At 38.4% G+C, this 17,246-nt stretch overlaps 1 protein-coding gene across 1 annotated transcript in view; it reads left to right on the forward strand.

The window, feature by feature from the left end:
* Positions 1–17,246, forward strand: part of LOC118420735 — a 77,002-nt gene that overhangs the window by 13,946 nt on the left and 45,810 nt on the right. The window contains exons 5-10 of the mRNA XM_035827690.1: positions 4,282–4,419; positions 9,798–9,891; positions 10,821–10,954; positions 11,529–11,609; positions 13,089–13,209; positions 14,517–14,548. Of these exons, the coding sequence (XP_035683583.1) occupies positions 4,282–4,419; positions 9,798–9,891; positions 10,821–10,954; positions 11,529–11,609; positions 13,089–13,209; positions 14,517–14,548 (600 nt within the window). The remainder of the gene's footprint in view (positions 1–4,281; positions 4,420–9,797; positions 9,892–10,820; positions 10,955–11,528; positions 11,610–13,088; positions 13,210–14,516; positions 14,549–17,246) is intronic.

Raw genomic sequence — 17,246 nt, forward strand, 5'->3', positions numbered from 1 at the left:
TATAACCGCCCTTTGGCATAACACACCAACCTTCTGTATCTGTATAGCCAGAGTAACTGTCCTTCGGCCCAACACACCTGCTTCTGTATCTGTATCTATATAGCCGGTATAACCGCCCTTCGGTGTAACACACCAGCTTCTGTATCTGTATCATATATAGCCAGTATAACCACCTTTCGACGCAATACACCAACTTCGCAGGCGCGTGGCGCAGCAGCAGCTCAGTAATATACAGTTACTGTACAATGTAATTTGTGACTACGATGTATATCGCAAACACTCAATTTTCTTCCTACTGCAAAATTGAATCCCCACAAACTTTAATGCATTTACCGCTATTAAATACATTCTAATAAGTGGGATTAGGAGTAAAATGCTTTGGGTTGTCTTTCCTTTTCTTTTATCTGAACTTTATTGCAAATCCTTCCCCGAGGGATAATTGCATGTAACATAAAAGGGTACAGTGACATAGAGTGTTATTACATGTAGTTGAAGTAAGAATAAAATGCTTCAGGTTGTCTTTCCATTTCTTTTATAGAGCTTTATTGCAAATCCTTCCCTGTGCGATGTAACATGAAAGGGTACAGACAAACAGTGTAACTATGATGATTATAGCACATGTTTACTCTAGCCTAAAAGTTATAATTCTCGATTCTGAGTTATTGGGTTCGACTTTTTTTTTCTGAGACAGTCGCAAGAAGACGAATGATCCAGCCTTGTTTGTAATGTGTCCAAGGTTTAGTGTGATGTTAGGAGGAGGATTGTTTTCTTTTGATCAGCAAAGTGAAGAAATTTGGGTGTAATTTAAAGCAGGGCCTTTTCAAACAGCTCTGTTCTTTTGTGATAGTTCAAGGAACAATTTGAAGTAGTGTGTTTTGCCTTATCTGTGTTGGTAACGATGAACGTTCGAACTTACAAGACCTTTCAAAATCTCATGAGTGGGCAGTCTGGAGCTTTGAACTTTCCTGTTGACCTTAACTTTGATATTTATCTAAATCTCTAGTGGCTTTGTTATTTCTTCAAATTGCCTCTAGTCTGAAAGACTTTCATGACTTTCTACATAGTCCTCTCACTAGTAGAAGACTTTCAAACTGCTGATATGCAGCATTCATTCTTCAATCCTAAAGAACAAAATGAATATGGAATTCTGTGTAGGTGTATTGATTGCATGTATGTTACGCAATCATACAAGGAACAGTTAAAAGTAAAATGTCTTTTGTCTTGTTTTACATGTATCTGTGTTGGTAACAATGAACTTACAAGGCATATCAAGATCTCATGAGTGGGCAGTCTGGAGCTTTGAACTTTCTTGTTGACCTTAAGTTTGATATTTGTCTAAATCTCTAGTGGCTTTGTTATTTCTTCAAATTGCCTCTAGTCTGAAAGACTTTCATGACTTTCTACAAAGTCCTCTCACTTGTAGACTTTCAAACTGCTGATATACAGCATTCATTCTTCCTCACAAAGAACAACATGAATTCTCTGTAGGTGTATTGATTGCATGTATGTTACGCAATCATACAAGGAACAGTTAAAAGTGAAATGTCTTTTGTCTTGTTTTACATGTATCTGTGTTGGTAACAATGAACTTACATGACATTTCAAGATTTCATGAGTGGGCAGTCTGGAGCTTTGAACTTTCTTGTTGACCTTAAGTTTGATATTTATCTAAATCTCTAGTGGCTTTGTTATTTCTTCAAATTGCCTCTAGTCTGAAAGACTTTCATGACTTTCCACATAGTCCTCTCACTTGTAGACTTTCAAACTGCTGGTATGCAGCATTCATTCTTCAATCCTAAAGAACAATATGGAATTCTGTGTAGGTGTATTGATTGCGTGTATGTTACGTGATCATACAAGGAAGTTCAACAGTTTAAAGTAAATGTGTTTTGTCTTATCTTGTATGTATGTCAAATCTGTGTTGGTAACAATGAACTTACGTGACATTTCAAAATCTCATGAGTGGGCAGTCCGGAGCTTTGAACTTTCGTGTTCCCCTTGAGTTTGATATTTATCTTTAAATCTCTAGTCTGAAAGACTTTTATGACTTTCTACATAGTCCTCTCACTTGTAGACTTTCAAACTGCTGATATGCAGCATTCCCTGTCCTTTAGGAAGAATTCTGTGTAGGTGTATTGATCGCCTGTATCGGTGTAACGAAGCCAACACCAGCTGTGAGCTGACCTATATTCTGCAAATCTTGCCGTATATCTACCCAGGGGGGGAACTTGAATTGGTCTACATCAGAACGGGTTATTGTATTGGCAAAGGGCAATAAAGCCACTAGGAAATTTGCTCTTACGTACATCAGATAAGTCAAAAGTTCGGCGCTTTCTTGGGTTTTGGGAACAAGCATTTGACATTTCTGTTGTATTAAGGCGCATTTCAGAATATTGGCAATGCGTAATATTCCTGACTGGGTTTCAAAAGTCTGGTATTGTCTGTGACATCCATTTTTTGTCAAAGTCAATTGTGATTTAGTGGATCATGATTATAGATTGAAAATTCCAGGCAATTGGGTATAACGGCAGTATTTCAAGTGCTTGTAAGAAACTAAAAAACACTGTCTGTCGACATTAGTAGACAGATTCAGACCTCCATCTTTAGGCACCTCCATGCATTTGAATAATCTGGTGCTTGTAAGCACATTTAAGTATGTTGATAAAAATGTGGTAACTTAAAAGACAGATACGCAGAAGTCTGAAGCCATCATGCTCTATTCTATGCATGTCAATCCATGACAAGACATCACCTGAGTCTGAAATTCCAAATCAACATTATTTTCCCTAAGGTCACACCAAATATATTTGTTGCTTCTCAGATTTTTTCAGAAAAAGATTCGTCCGACAAGCCAAAAAAAAAGGCGGAATAAATTTTTTCAAAATCAAATGGTTTGGGGTGAAGATGTACAGCTTAAATAACAGAAAAAAAACACCCTGAGGAATTTAATAGCATGTTTTATATATGAGTGATGAACCGATCCTTCGATTTGTTACTAATGCTCTGAATAAAAGATATTGTTTTTAGACCGAAATTATGTGGCTCTGAATGGCAATATTTACAGGTTTTAAATAGGTATCATTATATGTACAAAACCTATATCATTTTTCTCAGGACTTAATTTAATGAAAATTTATAAAAAAAAGACATGTTAATTCGAGAAGCAATTGCAACAAATAATATTTAAGTGGCCTTAGGTAAGTAATGCCAGGACTCCCCGAGTCACATGCACACGTGGCCTTCCTTCAGCTATAGAAATATCATCATGGCTCTTTCCCCGTAGCCAAGGATGCGAGGGAAGTTCTTTTATAGAAATATAAAAGGCTCAGAAATCAGAGCAGCTTTGTACCATCTGGGTTCTGCCTAATTGGACAGCTGCGGCACTTGAACACTAGATTTATTTTTGTGGCTGACGTTTCAAGAAACACGTTTCAAGATGTGCACATGTCTTTAATTGGCACGTGATTTTGCTCCACTTCAGAAAGTCGCTTCCTGCCAACAGGGTAACGACCTTTGGGAGTAGACCATAAGGCGCACTCTTACTGCACTCAAGCTTGCGTCACTGCAGGGTTCGTTAACTGCGTCACTGTTTTGCTATTTTCTCCGATTTAAAAAAAAATCTAGGTATTGAGTAATGGGGATTGCGTAAAAGTATGCCTTAGAAGACGACAAAATACACAAAAGTAAGAAAATTTGTTCTTTATCACTGAAAGAACAAGTCCCTCCACTTACATGTACCGTGTGTTTCTCGCCCTTGCCTCCATAGTAAGCAGAGCTGTGTGGTACAAATGTACCACAACCACAGATTTGACTTCCGTATAGCCCTCCCCTCAAAATTTTCAAAATTTTTCATGTATACATGCACTCCTTGCTTTAAGATAGCTGGCAGTACATGTACAACCACAGCGCTGACTGGCTCTAGCCCACCCCTCCCTAATTAGCTGGCAGTACATGTACTAGTGCTGTGTGGTTATTGGTACCACAACCACAGAACTGACTTGCTCCAGCCCGCTCCTCCACTTACATGTACCGTGTATTCCTCCAACCTCCCTGCTTAGCTGGAGTACATTGTACATTTCCTGGTACCACAACCACAAAACTGACTTCCTCTTGCCCGCTTCTCCACTTACATGACATGTATACCGTGTATTTCTCCAACCTACCTGCTTAGCTGGAGTACATTGTACATTTCCTGGTACCACAACCACAAAACTGACTTGCTCCAGCCCGCTTCTCCACTTACATGTACCGTGTATTTCTCACCCACCTCCCTGCCTATAGCTAGCGGAGCTGTGTGCGACTTTCCTGGGGTACCAGGAGGGTGTTCGCCATGTGGTGAAGAACCTCACCATCAAGAAGCTGTCCCCCTGGAGCCAGACCTACCTCAACACACACACCTTCCTGTACAAGCCTGCACAGGTTAGTCCTCATATTATATTGTACATGTGCGTGTGGTATTTGTTTTCATATGCATATAAAATGTACATGCATGCAGGCATCTCTGGTATAATCATCATCAATGACTGTTTTCATTTTGACGTGTCTGTGCGTTTGGATATCATTATGATCATCAGCATTGAACAAAACTAATGACCACCATTGAGAACTAAGACCTTGACGGATTCAACATATTGATTGAATCTCACACCTCCTCTTGTACAATACACATGTATGTGGCTCTGATATTTGTTTGCATATGAATGCATTTCTGTTTAACCATATTATCAATAGAAAGGCCATCTTTTGTCATGTATTTTCATCAGATAAAAATCACCATTTTGGAAAATCACTTGCCCTAAAGACCCAGTTGTCATGATGACCTGTAGATATAGAATTTCACATCTTCTTCACAATACTTGTAATATGACACTTATATATGTTATATGTTAATAGATGTGTTGGCAACAGGATAGCCATGTTTTGTATATGCAACATGATTGTAATCAATGTTTAGTAAATCATCACTGGAAATTAAAATCTTAGTTGAGCTTAACATTGAATTTTGTATTGTAATCTGTGTGTTTAAGCCGGCATGGGTTAATACAATGTGTGGGTGTGCATGCTACATTTGTATTCATATGCCTGCAGATATGCATCTCTATGTTCAATAACAGCAATCTTAATAATTATACATACACATACAGCTTGTATGTCTTGATAATACATTTTGTTTTCGATTCTCACCACACACAGATATGCACAAATATTTCGTAAGTGGCCTTCAACTATAGTATAGACTGTAGATATGTACATTTAACAAAGGTCAAAATGTTCACGTATTTAAAGTTTATGTAATCTATAATGTAATAGAATTAAGACAGGGAAAGAGCACTGTGTAGATTCAGGTCACATTTTAGTCCTAACCTCTCTACTCCTTTTACTTAATTAGTTATTAATATAATAATAAAACTCAGTGTGTTTAGACAAGTGTTGGGTAGGGATATGCAATAAAGATCATTCTCATATTCGCAATAACAATTAGTATTGAAAAGATGACTGGAATTGAAGATCTAGTTGGCTTGAAAAGATCAAACTTGTCAACAATAAATTACACATTTTCTATTAGCCAGTTGCTATACTTTTAGGTACATGTTCACTGTCAGGCATTTTGCCTGCGTGTACATTGTCAACAGCATGGCCATGTTTTATACATGTATGTCATGATACTCATGAGATTCAAAACCAGTGATGAGCTAATTAAATTTTCAACCTTCCGTATGACTATTTTGGGGCGCATCTTGTATTTTGATGGAGAATACATGCATTTCTGTTTGTACTAAATACCTCTAATCAATTGATGTACCAACCCAACCTACATCTGCCATGTTCAGCACCATGGACAGGCCTAAGTCTGTCACTATAACATCAAGAAAAGTGTCATGATGATAATGACTTATTTTGTTCAAACAACAACAACAGTTACCAATTGGAAGTCTTAATGAGCTCAATATTGATCTGGTAATAGTGTATCCAAAATCTATGATCATAGCTGCCATGCCTATCTCATCTCATGCGAATAGCTATTGGCTAGACGACAAAAAGACTCAGGATCTACAATAGGTTTGCATACCAGGCTATTCAACATTGAATTTCACATGTCCTTGTACATGTTTAGTCATGCTGTATACTGTATCGCTCAATGTACCAACCCAACCCGTATCTGCCATGTTAAGCACCATGGACAGGTCTAAGTCTGTCACTAAGTCTATAACATCAACAAAAGCATCATGCTGATGATGACTTTTTTTATTCCAACAACAACAACAGTTGGCCTGGTATCCAAAATCTATGATCATAGCTGTCGTGTCTATCTCATCTCATTATCTCATGCGAATAGCTATTTGGCTAAGAGGACAAAAAGACTCAGGATCTACAATAGGTTTAAATACCAGGCAATTCAACATTGAATTTCACATGTCCTTGTACATTGTGTATTCCGTATCACTTGATGCACCAATGCAGCCCACATATGCCATGTTCAGCACCATGGACAGGTCTAAGTCTGTCATTATAACATCTCCATTTCTCACACAAATAGGTATTTGGGTTATGAAGAGACTACATTGGGTTTGCATACCAGGCTTTTCAACATTGAACTTACATTTGAATTTTTCCTTTTACAGTAAGTCATTGTGTATTCCATATCAATCAATGTACCAACCCAACCTGTATCTGGCCTTGGTACCATCCGGATAGTACTACATTTAGTAGTTCACGCCGACGTTTATTAAACACCATATACAGTCATGTACAGTTTGGGCATCTCTCAAATGCCTGGAATATTCAATTCTCGTTCAAATTTTGGACGAGGGCGCTGATTGGTCCCTTGTGGGTGGTAGTTTGCTCTTATGTTCGCTTCAGTCTACTATACAAGAAAATTGGTGAACTGATTGCTGTATTTGAACAGGACTGGTGTTGGAACTCATGTTCTAACGAGCGCTCTAGAACGTATTCTTTAATTTGCTTGATAACTAAGGTCACCACCAAAATTAAAGATTTGATTAAAAGTATTATACAGTTCCCCAGACGGGTATCAGAAGTGAACTACTGCCCGGACGGTACCCAGACTAACCTTCCTCTGTCATTTTCAGCACCATGGACAGACACAAATCTGTCATTATAACAATCATCAAGCAGGGTTGGACAAGTTTTCTAAAATTCACTTGTCCTATCGGGCAAAAATTTACTTGCCCAAACCAACGTTTCACTTGCCCGAAATTTAAATGACATTTTTCTATGTATTTTTACTTCCATCGATGGAATTCTTAGCTTGTTATTGGCTCTATTTTTCTGTGTTCACCAATGTTTGATGCCATTACTGTGAAAAGTTATGAAAATCTCATTTACTAGAAAAAAATTTTACATGACCAATTGGGCAAGTGGCGTAGTGCATGCACTTGCCCGATCAGTGTTTTCACTTACCCGGGACAATAGGGCTAGTGAACTTGTCCAACCCTGATCAAGCAACATGTCTTGAGGATGATGACTGGTTTATTCAAATAACAACAACAGTTACAAAAGTACGAGCCTCATAGCAGCAGCAGCTTATTGACAGGGTGGTTGACAATTAAAATCAAAATAATTGATACAAAATTTAAGCCTACAACAACAAATCAAAAACAAAGTACAACACACTCAAGTTACTCGACATGCAAGGCTTGCAACATTTAAAAAAAACACAGAAAAACACAGTTGACAATGGACTAGTTTATTGTATTCAACCAATGTCTCTTTATGTATTATGTATTCTCATTGTACAGTCTATTCGTGTATGTGTGCACCTCTCAAATTTTACGTTGTAACATATATATGCGAGGAAATGACTTAAAACCATAAAACCAGGCTTTACGAGGGAAGGTCTACCCAATTTATCTTCTTGAATGCCGTCTATTGGCAATCTGGGACCTCTGAGTTTAAGCTGTTAAGCTAGCCTCTTGTCTTGGGATAATGCATTGTCTGTCTACCATTTGATTTAGTTTTACGTCTCCCCAGCAGAGGACGGTCGATATCAAGGATCTAATCACCCACCTAACACATGGCTGGACATGAGGAGAATATATAAAACATTTTGTAGAACAGTCGATTTTATTATTCCAGGATGACAGTGTTATCCAGAAAACCGCAGTTATTTGGATATGGATTTTCCAAATGAATAATATTACAATAATAGTATGTATCATGATCATCAGAGGGCAAATTATTATACAGGTATAGGTCTCCAGAATTGAGAATTTAGAGCAAGCTATGTCAGATAGGGGCCTATGGGGTGAAATCTGTACTTGCCTGGTTCTGACCGCTGGTCGATGATGTATGTATGTATAGGTCTCCAGGACAAAGCCAATTTTCTACACTGTAAAATTTAAAGTTTGCAAGGAGTTAATATCGTGGTGGTGGGGAAAAAGGACTGTTCGCGGTGGTTTTAACTTCACGGTAGCACCTTGTACTTACTGCCTCTTACTACCATGGAAAAATGTTAGCGGTGGTTTTAGGTTCACGGTGAATTGGCAATGCAAAAACCGCGAACATGAAACCACTGCAGAAATATCTGCATTTACAGTAATTCTGAAAAGTTTGGGGAAACTGAGCCAGGATTCTGGGAACTCGAGCCAGAATTCTGGGAACAATTTTGTTGACCTTTGTATTGTTTCATGAATACCTTTTGGTTCTTTTCACATGAATACATAAAGGTCACATTTTTGGATTCATACGCCATTTGAATATTGGATTTCATATCTACTCAAAATGACAGGAATTCAAAGTAATACCAAAGCCCTTAATATGTCCTTCAGTTGAGTACTTGCAGACATCCGCCTCAAAGAGTCTGCCATTTCCAGCTCTTAAAAGTGATTGGCCTTCACAACTCTTACATTCATCTCCACATTAACTTTGGTTCTGCTCTTAGTATACTAGTGCTCTCTCAGGTTTGAAGATAAGACTTACAGATGAGCTGTCTGGCTGAAACGTTCTTGTACTAAATAATGCCACTATCTGTACCCACGGCCAATTTATTTCCATACTTTCTGTAAGACATTTGAAAGTAAGAATTCAGCAAGAGGGCAACCCGAAAACAAAGTGCTGCATAGCAAAACTTGACTGTATTCATTCGCTATAATAGTACACGTACATGCATAAATGTACATGTACATGATTCTATACAGTACCAAATTATGAATTTGACCCTCATACTGTGTTTCCATGTTGAAGGTTGTCTCCAGAATCCATTCCTCCGTCCTAGGATGGAAACTTGTAGTTGGAATTGACAAAAATTTGTGTGTAAACTATTTTCACGCAAACTTAAAAGCTCTAGATTTTACAGTTACAACATTGTAGGTTAACATACAATACCATGTACATTTACAGGCAGTACACGTACAATGTAGGTACAATACAGGTCCCCTTTTGTACCTAATGTCACATAAACCTGATAAACTAGTAAATTTCTTTGCTGTTTCCAAGGCAAGATGCTGTGTTTTGTTTGCCCAAGATTACCAGTGATTACATGTACTTGTTCAAGGTATTCTTCCTGCCACAGCCTTTATTGATTGAGGTACTGTAAATGCAGAAACTTTTGCGGTGGTTTTATGTTTGCGGCATTTGCGGTGGACGCTTCACCGCAAACCTAACACCACTGCGAACATTTTTCCATGGCAGTAAGAGACTACAGTGCATGGTGCTACCCTGAACTTAAAACCACAGCAAAAAGTCCTTTGTCCCGCTACCGCGAAATGAAATCCCCGCAAAATAAAATGCATTTACAGTAGTTTGTGCTTAAGTTTTTTTTTCTTTTCCCCTGACAGCATCTGAGCCAGGTAGCAGGTTTACTGGACACCATACTGAGGTGCACCTCGCCCCAACATCAAGACTTCCTGGACCTACAGACTGTCATCAGAGGTGGGTGTAGAAACACATGTAGATACTGTACATCTAAAGCAGTTGAAGACGAAACACATTTTTTACTTTCGAGTGTTCATTCAACCAAACAAAAAGAATCATTTTGTTTATGTATAGAGAAGCCACAAAGACATATCCCAACGTGTAGCATGTCACATATTTCACATTTATTTGAAGAATTGATGAGCTTGTAGTAAATAGTTTCCTGCATGAATTATTTATATACATGTATGTTGTCTTTATTTACATTTTTCATTTTTATTGTAAGTAAGTATACAGTGGAAATGGCTGTAAGTTCATTTGAACAATACTTGTTTGATTCGTATAAAGGTACAGCCTCATTTTATAGCTTTTAACAATGTTTGCACTTAGATATGCAATGCCATATAGGTTACAAAATGTATATGTAGGTGTGAAAGGTGTAATATAACCAGCTGCTGCCATGTTGTATTCCTGCGAAGCTTTTGTGTTGCACAGAAGGCCAGTAATACCTGAGCTGTATAGTGTACAGATAGTGACACAGATACTTGTACATACAGTACATTAGCTTTTAGATAATGTACAAACTAAATTAAAAGATGTTCCATCCCGCAATCTCCCAGCCCTGAAACAGCCTTACAGATACTGACACAGATACATTGTACAAAGTCATGTACATTGTACTTATTTAATTTAGCTCTTAAAGAATGCACAGTAACCGTATATTCCATCCCAAAAACTCCCAGCCCTGAAGCAAGCTTACAGATACTGACACAGATACATGTACATGACATTTAGCTTTTAAAGAATGTACAGTAACTGCATGTATATTCCATCCCACAATCTCCCAGCCCTGAAAAAAGCTTACAGATACTGACACAGATACATTGTACAGCTTTTAAAGAATGTAAAGTAACTGACAGTGTATATTCCATCCCACAATCTCCCAGCCCTGAAACAGGCCATCAAATCAGCCCAGGAGTCGACGATGCGATCTTCCACGGCTCACGATGGACCAAGCATGGTCCCTGGTGCAAACCTGCACAAGATACAGAAGAGCATCACATTTGCCAAGGGAGTGAAGGTTTGTTTATCCCGTATTGTAATCTTAGATATATCTGACATTGGGGTCCCAACGCTTTTTAACATGCCAAACTCACTGCACTCTATTGCTAGTTGCAAGGGACTAGTCAAGTTTTGATGGATGAATTTTTAACACATTCGTCTAAAGAACATACTTGGATAAGAAATGCATTCATACTGTTCATGGACCCTTTATGCTTCGTGTTACAAGTGGCAAACGCTGTAAAATGTTGTGAATGTATACTGTCTAATTTTGTGCTAGACATTTTGCTGTAACTTGATAGGCTTGAGTCATTTTGCTCTCTTTAGAAGTTGGCAATGAATTTTAGGTAATTGGAATAAGAAGTTGATTTTATGCCTTTTTAGCTTTTTCTTGACAGTAAGATGTTATCTTTTAACAATAAAAAGAAAGGAACCATATGTTAGTATAACAAATCTTTGGAGCATTGGCTTCTGCCACCTTCACAGACACACTCCCACATGAAAACTACGGCATTGATGTTTATATTGTTTTCCTAATGTTACTTTTTATCTCTAAACATCAAATATCCTTTCTCCCCACCGTGTCACTGCAGCACTTTGTTGTGAACGTGCCAAAGAGAACCCTGGTCCATGCTGGAGAGCTGACTCTGGTGGAGAAGAAGAAGACAACAAAGGTGAGCTCTAATGACATTCGTTCAATTTTCTTCATTTTCATACAGTCATGTGTAACAGTGGTGTTCAAATACCGCCTACCATCCTTGCCCAAGGGCTCTAGAGCTTTTGTGGCGACAGCGATAGCGGTCACGATTTGTAATCCGCCGCCCCAGGTTCGATCCCGGGTGTTGGCATGTTTGTTTCTTTCTGTTCTTACTCGCCCCTCGCAATTTCTACACAGTCATGACTTACTGTATTGCTACTAACAAGGTCAGCACAAAACGTTTAGTAGTAATCTTCTGTTTTGTTACTACACTTGTCCCAAAGAGCTAGGGAAACTTCTAAGGTACATGTACATGTACATGTACAGTGAAACAGTAGGAACAGTCATCATGTAACATACATGTAGCACTACCAGCTGTTGTGTGCATTCTGCCCATCATCCACTTCTTTGGGCCTGGCAAATGTTCTGGTGTACTGTGCGAAAGCCAGTTCTTACATGGCGACTAAAGAATGACATGATTTTTAGTCACGACTCTGACTTACATGTACACAGTGCAATGAAATACAATGTACATGTAGGTTTGCGTTGGTTAAAGATTTGGCTCTGCCCAATGAATATACAATGTAGTTTTTAATAAATGACTTTTTGAGTATACGCGTACGATAAGGGGTTGCGCTAATTTTGTTACAGTAATTTAGTGTTGTTTTTTTATTTCCTCAATGACCCTGAATTGATGTGAAAACCAATTCAAAACAGTTATTAATAAGTTTTAGTTTTATTGCAAATTCATGCCCGTGGGCTAATTGCAGGTAACATACAAGATTCAAACAGTGTAAAATACAATATCACAGGTGTCTAGTCTAAAACTAGTGAGAGCTAACTCTAGATCCTGGGTTATTGGGTTCGACTCCTTATTTGAAGGCAGTGAAAGACGAAAGATCCCACCTTTTCTATTATGTGTGGGTTTTGTGATGTTAAAAGGAGGACTGTTTTCTTTTTATCATTGAATGTGAGAAAGTTTGGATGGAATTTGATGGCCTCTTTGAACAGCTCTTTTCTTTCTTGGTTATAGAGAGGGCAGTTTGACATGAAATGTGTTTCGTCTTCCACCACGTTTGACGTGCATTGTTTGCACGTTCTTTCACACACGGATAGCCTTTTGTACCGTCCTCTCTCAATTTCGAGAGGATGGGCACTAATTCTAAAATTAATTAATTCTAATTATTAAAGTCAATTCTTAAAGCAGTTGCAACAGGTACTGCATGTACCTTTGGTAGTTTAGAATATGTCACATTAAAACTATGTTGTTTTGTTCAGCGGTCTTGCAATATAAGGTGAAGAGCTGTTAGCTCTGATCGTGTTTAGTTGCAAAGTCCTGTGTGTCAATTTGAGTGTTGATAATTTGTGCCTTTCATCTCTAGACCAGCGGAAGATTAACTTGTCATTCAGCTGCGTACAAAACTCATTCACCCGTTTTACGATGTGTGTTGTACAGGTATGGACAATGCTGTTCAACGACATCCTTGTCTTCACACACCTGAAGGAGGAAGGAAAGATCTGTGTTGTCAGGGAACCCATCCCCATGGAGTTTGTCCTGGTTAACACGGCAGAGAATGGTAAGACTAAGGGTCTTTCTTCCATCGTTGAAGAGGTTCATCAGTCACGTATGAGTAAGTTAATAGAATAATTCTTCAATCTGTGACTCTTGAAAACACGTACCTCCAAATTTTTTATGTCCGCTCAGTATACATCTTGATCCACGCAAGTCTCTGACCTAGACTTGTGATCTTGCGAGGCTAGGTCATACCATGATCAAGATGAACTGAGCAGACTTTAAATAATTGGAGGTACGTGTTTTAGATGTTTTCCAGAGAAAATTGAAGTCTAGAGTTAGTCTTTACAAAGCAAGTCAAAGCAGAGATTTCAAAATGTCTCCTCCAAATTGTTGTAAATATTCTCAATCAATGAATGACATTCAAACAAGGTTCGTTGTGTTTATTTAACCCACATTTTGGCGACCATCTGTCGCCTTCCTCAGGGCAATTCTGACTGCTTCACTTTGCCCTGCAGCATACAAATGTACACGTATATAGGTGTTGCTGCCTACAGATGCAGTCCCACATGTGCAGTGCAATGCCCTGAGGAAGGTGACAGATGTAGACCAAAATGTCTGTTGAATAAAACACTTGGTTATTTACAAAGATCTTTTTCTTCAGTGAGTTACCAACATGATGAAACTGTTCATGAATGTCTTCGCCAGTTGGTCAATTTAGTATTGTGAATGTCAATTTGATGGTGAATGGCAAATCAGGTCCCTTTCCCCAATTTTTGAAACCCTCAGCTACATGTACAACTCCAACAAAATTTATTCATTCATTCTGATATTATTCATTGTTTAATTTGTTCATCAGGGTATATTAAGTAGCTATTTGAAATTCATGGTAATTTATTGAAATGGCAATCTGTAAATTGAATCTACAGCAAAAAGGCTGCCTTTTGTAAACATTCATGTGCAATCTTATGTTCAGTCATACAAAATAATTTGACATGCGCAAGATCTAAAACGATTCTAATCTGACATGCTTGATTAAGTACAGCTCAACTTTGACTTTATCTTGATCAGAATGTCTTGGTGTGAATTTTCATAATGAGGCACACAATGCCTTGTTCATGCATATGTACATGTATATACCAGCAATGATAAATGTACAGTCATGTATATGTCATCTGAGCTTTTATCCATGTGTTGCAGTACTACTTTCTGCTGCTAGAGGTCTCTTTATCAATGCAAATGCCCATGCTAATTCTAGGTGAAAAGTGTCAATATTTGTATGGAAGACTTTGCCTGGCACTTGTGAAAGTCTTGCTCCTTCCTGGAACCTCTAATGACCTCTGTAACATCAGACTGTCCCTCTATTTTCAGAGTTGGAGTTCCACGTCACTCACTTGTCAAAGGTAAGGAAACCGATTCACACGTTCTCAAATCACTCAGAGTTACGTAGGAGGAACTGTGTAGAATTTTACAGGAGTGTATGAATGATGTGTAATGTGTAGTGTGCTACATGTATCTTGGAAAGCAAATGTCATTTCTCAGGAATTGTCAGGGTAGACTTACAAATGTAGGCCACACCAATTTAATTTGTTGGTTCTTAGATTTTCTTTAATCATTCAGAAAACCCTTAACTGGAAAAACATAAATGATAATGAAGCCTGAGGACCAGTTTTCCTCCCTACCCTCCAGCTTTATTATGTCCTCTTGCTAAATTTTCACTTTTGAAAACCTGAGAGCCAAGAAATTAGATTAGTGTGGCTTAAAGGAAGGATCTTTGATGGAAAGGATTGGGTAAGATGAAAATACACAGTCCCTTGACCTCCAGGTCGTTGGGGGGGACAAGGTAGCCATAAAGATAGAGAGTTGCCTCCAGGTTCGTCTCTCCCTAGTCAGGGTTATCCTCTCCTGTAGGCTGAGGGACGTCCAGTCAGTGATGTTGTCCTGCCAAGCTTACTTTTGTCGTCCACGACGACGCCCTCCCTCCACAGTGCCCTATAGGATTGTCTTGGCCAGGTTGTTGTGTCTGGTAACATGCCCGAACCACTGCAGTTTGTGTCTTTTAACTGCTAGGAGTAGGAGTGGTTCTTGAGGGCCAACGAGGCCGGGTACACACATACTCACAGACACACATTATTAATCAGTACATTTTATATTCATTAATTTGGTGGTATCAACATAAAAGTTGATAATTCAAATAAATTAAAGGAAAAAAGACACAGTAACTGTTGTCTCCTTGCTTAGCTTTTCTTTTCCGCCCTTTTAAAAACGTGGAAGATGCAATGCATGGAATAAAGAATCAGAGTCTTCTCACAAAATTGTGATTTTGCCAGGCCTTTGTAGCTTTACAATGCATTAAAATACACTTACGTCTTCTATACCCACGTATGATACTTTTTGATAGTGTATTGGTTGTTGACAACACACTTTTATAGCCTAGTATAGGTCATCATGACACGCGTAGGTCAGTGCACCACTTACGTAGGTGTACGCTTTCAGTTAGTCCCTCTAGGAGGGCATCTCTAAAGCTTAGAGAAAACGTTGTCCATTTGGCAGACTATTATGAGTGACTCTATTTAGCACATACAACTGCCTGCAAAGGTCGCAAACTTGCCAGGTCAGCATAACACGGGGCGCATTTCCGCTGTAGTTATTTTTGCCTTTTTTCCGGGGTCGCCATTTCCTGAACAGCAAGGACGCCGGAAGAGCTTTTTCTTTTTTCTTTTATTATCTACCTTGAGCATCTCAGTTCAATTATCTGGCCATCCCAAGACGACCTACCATGTACCTTTGTATGCTCCAAAATCCCATTATTGTTGTCCCTGAAAGATGACCCAGACAACATACTGCCCTCCCATGTCACAGCAGACGTAAATTGAAGTGTTGTGATCATGATGCCCATTAAGTCCCATTTGGCATGGCTAGCTGTGGAGTTAAATCTCCCTGATGACATCTTCCCCATTTCTTGGAAGGGTTAGCTTAGAGCTGTTGTTGACAGTGTGGCTTTATGTATGCATGGCTGGGACCATCTTTTAATGGTTCTTTTTAGCTCTTAACAAGATTGGGGTGATGATAATCTCCTATGGAGCAAAACTCTGAGTTTTTGATGCTTTGGCAATTATGATTTACATGTACTGTGACAGCCTTTTGTTTTCTAATAAAACATGTTTTAGTCTAAGACTGAATTATTATTCTTTTTTTTTAAATGTTCATTAGGCCACACCGATTTAATTTCTTGGTTCACGGATTCGCTCGCTCCTATTTTTTGGGGAAAAAAATAAAAATAAAAATTACCACTCAGCAAATTTTCACCATTAATGAAACCATTCACCAACTTTCTGGTGTAGCAAATTGGCCTTTATATTATAAGCTCCTTAAAGTGTGGGTACAGGTGCTGTTACTGTACAAAAATAGTGTTTTTGTACTTTTTTCAAGCTGAAACTTTTTTTCTTCATGTTTTGGATTAGCCGTTACCTTTACCCCAACCATTTTACAATTTTTATTTTTATTTTTATTTCGCCCTCTCGCTCCATATTTTTTATGAAAAAATCTGTGAACCAAGAAATTAAATTGGTGTGGCCTTAGTCTAAAATTGAATGATATTATTTCATTCTACAAAAAGTACGTGTTTTTGCCTCCAAGAAAAAAGGACATTGATTTCAAACTTTGTATATTATGCAAAGTAAAAAAGTAAATTGCTCCCTATGATAGAGGAAACTAAAATGCTCTTTAAAATTCCGTATGAAAATCTACTGTACAAATGCCTGGTAGCAATTTTAAACTGTAACAACTTCTTGACATTTAGAAAGGGCCTTTCCATGTTCAAATTTTACGTGATTGTCAACGTACCGTGCCTATTGACATTGTGGCATAACACAGGAATGAGAAGTGTGGATATCCTCCCTGCAATGTTGGCACATTCGCCCACCAGTTTTCATATCCTAATGTCATGTTTGCTCTGAAATGTCATCAGAAGTTTGCATTTTCAAACGAGCATATTTGCTGTCTTTAACCCCAGACCCTCATGATACATTTACCCACCTCACCTTCCAAGCCTGTGGCTTGTATATTATGCAATAATGCAAGCAAACGCCCTGGTAGACT

This window comes from Branchiostoma floridae, chromosome 8 (assembly GCF_000003815.2).
Source record: "Branchiostoma floridae strain S238N-H82 chromosome 8, Bfl_VNyyK, whole genome shotgun sequence".
Lineage (NCBI taxonomy): Eukaryota > Metazoa > Chordata > Leptocardii > Amphioxiformes > Branchiostomatidae > Branchiostoma > Branchiostoma floridae.